This window comes from Microtus ochrogaster, unplaced genomic scaffold (assembly GCF_000317375.1).
Source record: "Microtus ochrogaster isolate Prairie Vole_2 unplaced genomic scaffold, MicOch1.0 UNK65, whole genome shotgun sequence".
Taxonomy (NCBI): domain Eukaryota; kingdom Metazoa; phylum Chordata; class Mammalia; order Rodentia; family Cricetidae; genus Microtus; species Microtus ochrogaster.
Genome location: NW_004949163.1, coordinates 535 through 1,737, shown reverse-complemented (window position 1 = coordinate 1,737; position 1,203 = coordinate 535). Strand labels below are relative to the sequence as shown.

The 1,203-nt window shown below is 43.6% G+C and overlaps 1 protein-coding gene across 1 annotated transcript in view; it reads left to right on the top strand.

The window, feature by feature from the left end:
• Positions 1-911, top strand: part of LOC106144414 (E3 ubiquitin-protein ligase RLIM-like) — a 10,640-nt gene extending 9,729 nt beyond the window's left edge. Inside the window, exon 4 of the mRNA XM_013354716.1 lies at positions 7-911. Coding sequence (XP_013210170.1) covers positions 7-911 — 905 coding nt within the window. The remainder of the gene's footprint in view (positions 1-6) is intronic.
• Positions 912-1,203: the final 292 nt, after the last annotated feature.

Sequence of the window (1,203 nt, the reverse complement as noted above, 5' to 3'; positions counted from 1 at the left end):
TTCCAGCTTCTGCGTCGAGAACTGCCACTCAAGGGGCAAGTTCTTCAGACACAAGTACCACTGGTGAAGAAGCTGCAAGATCTGGTCAAAGACCTCCAACCATCGTCCTTCAAGTCAGAAGAATTCGTCTGAGAGAATACCCACCGAGAGATAGCATAGCTAGCAGAACTCCGTCTTGGTCAAGGTCTCAGATCCCAAACAACACAATCTCTTATAATAGTGAACGTGGTTTTAGGTACACCTTTATACGTTCTGGGCATGTAGGTGCAGGTGTGAGAACCTATGAGCGTACTAGCAGGAGTCCCATTAGTAGAATCTTAAATAATGGATCAACTGACACTGCATCTGTTCAGATTCGAACCTTGTGGAGGCAGATAATGACAGGTTTTAGTGAGCTGGCAAGAATACAAGCACAGATTAGAAGAGGGAGCTCTGGTGGTAACAGTTCTGGTTCTGGCTCCAGCTCCAGTCCTGGCTCCAGTTCCAATGGTCAAAGTTCAGGTAGTCGGTCAGCCATGTTTGAAGGCAGGAATGAAGGAACCCAAATTCTCGCACCAGGTGCCAGGAGAGCGGGCCCACTTAGGGCCCCAGGTATCATTGATGAGAATGGCTCTTCGTCATTTTTTAGTCTGCCTCGGGTTTTCTTCTTTAATGAGAATGGCGAACAACGTAGAGGACTCACAAAAGAACAGATTGATAATTTGGCAATCAGAAGTTTTGATGAAAGTGATGCATTGAGGAGATGTAGTGTTTGTATTAGAGAATATACGGAAGGAGACAAACTTCGTAAGCTACCTTGCTCCCATGAGTACCACGTCTACTGCATCGACCGCTGGTTATCGGAGAATTCCACCTGTCCCATTTGTCGCATGGACGTCTTATCTTCTGGGAACCGAGAAAGTGTTTTGTAATGAGAACAGAACTCTCAAAGCTGTGTAGCTGGAATAGTGATGGGGAAATGGAAATCACTCGTTTTATGTCAATTTTTTTGAATAGTGCTTAAATATAAAGTCACAACCTGAATCAAGTCATTGCTTTGAGTTTCTTTTCTTTTCTCTAGTTTCTCTTTCAGGATAGAAACAATATTTCAGAAGCGACGTTTTAGGACTTCCGTGTTTGATTTCAGTACCAGATAATTGCTAACCTGTTACTGATAATTTACCCATGTACACTTGTCATTTTCCCTTTGTTACCGTAAGGTCT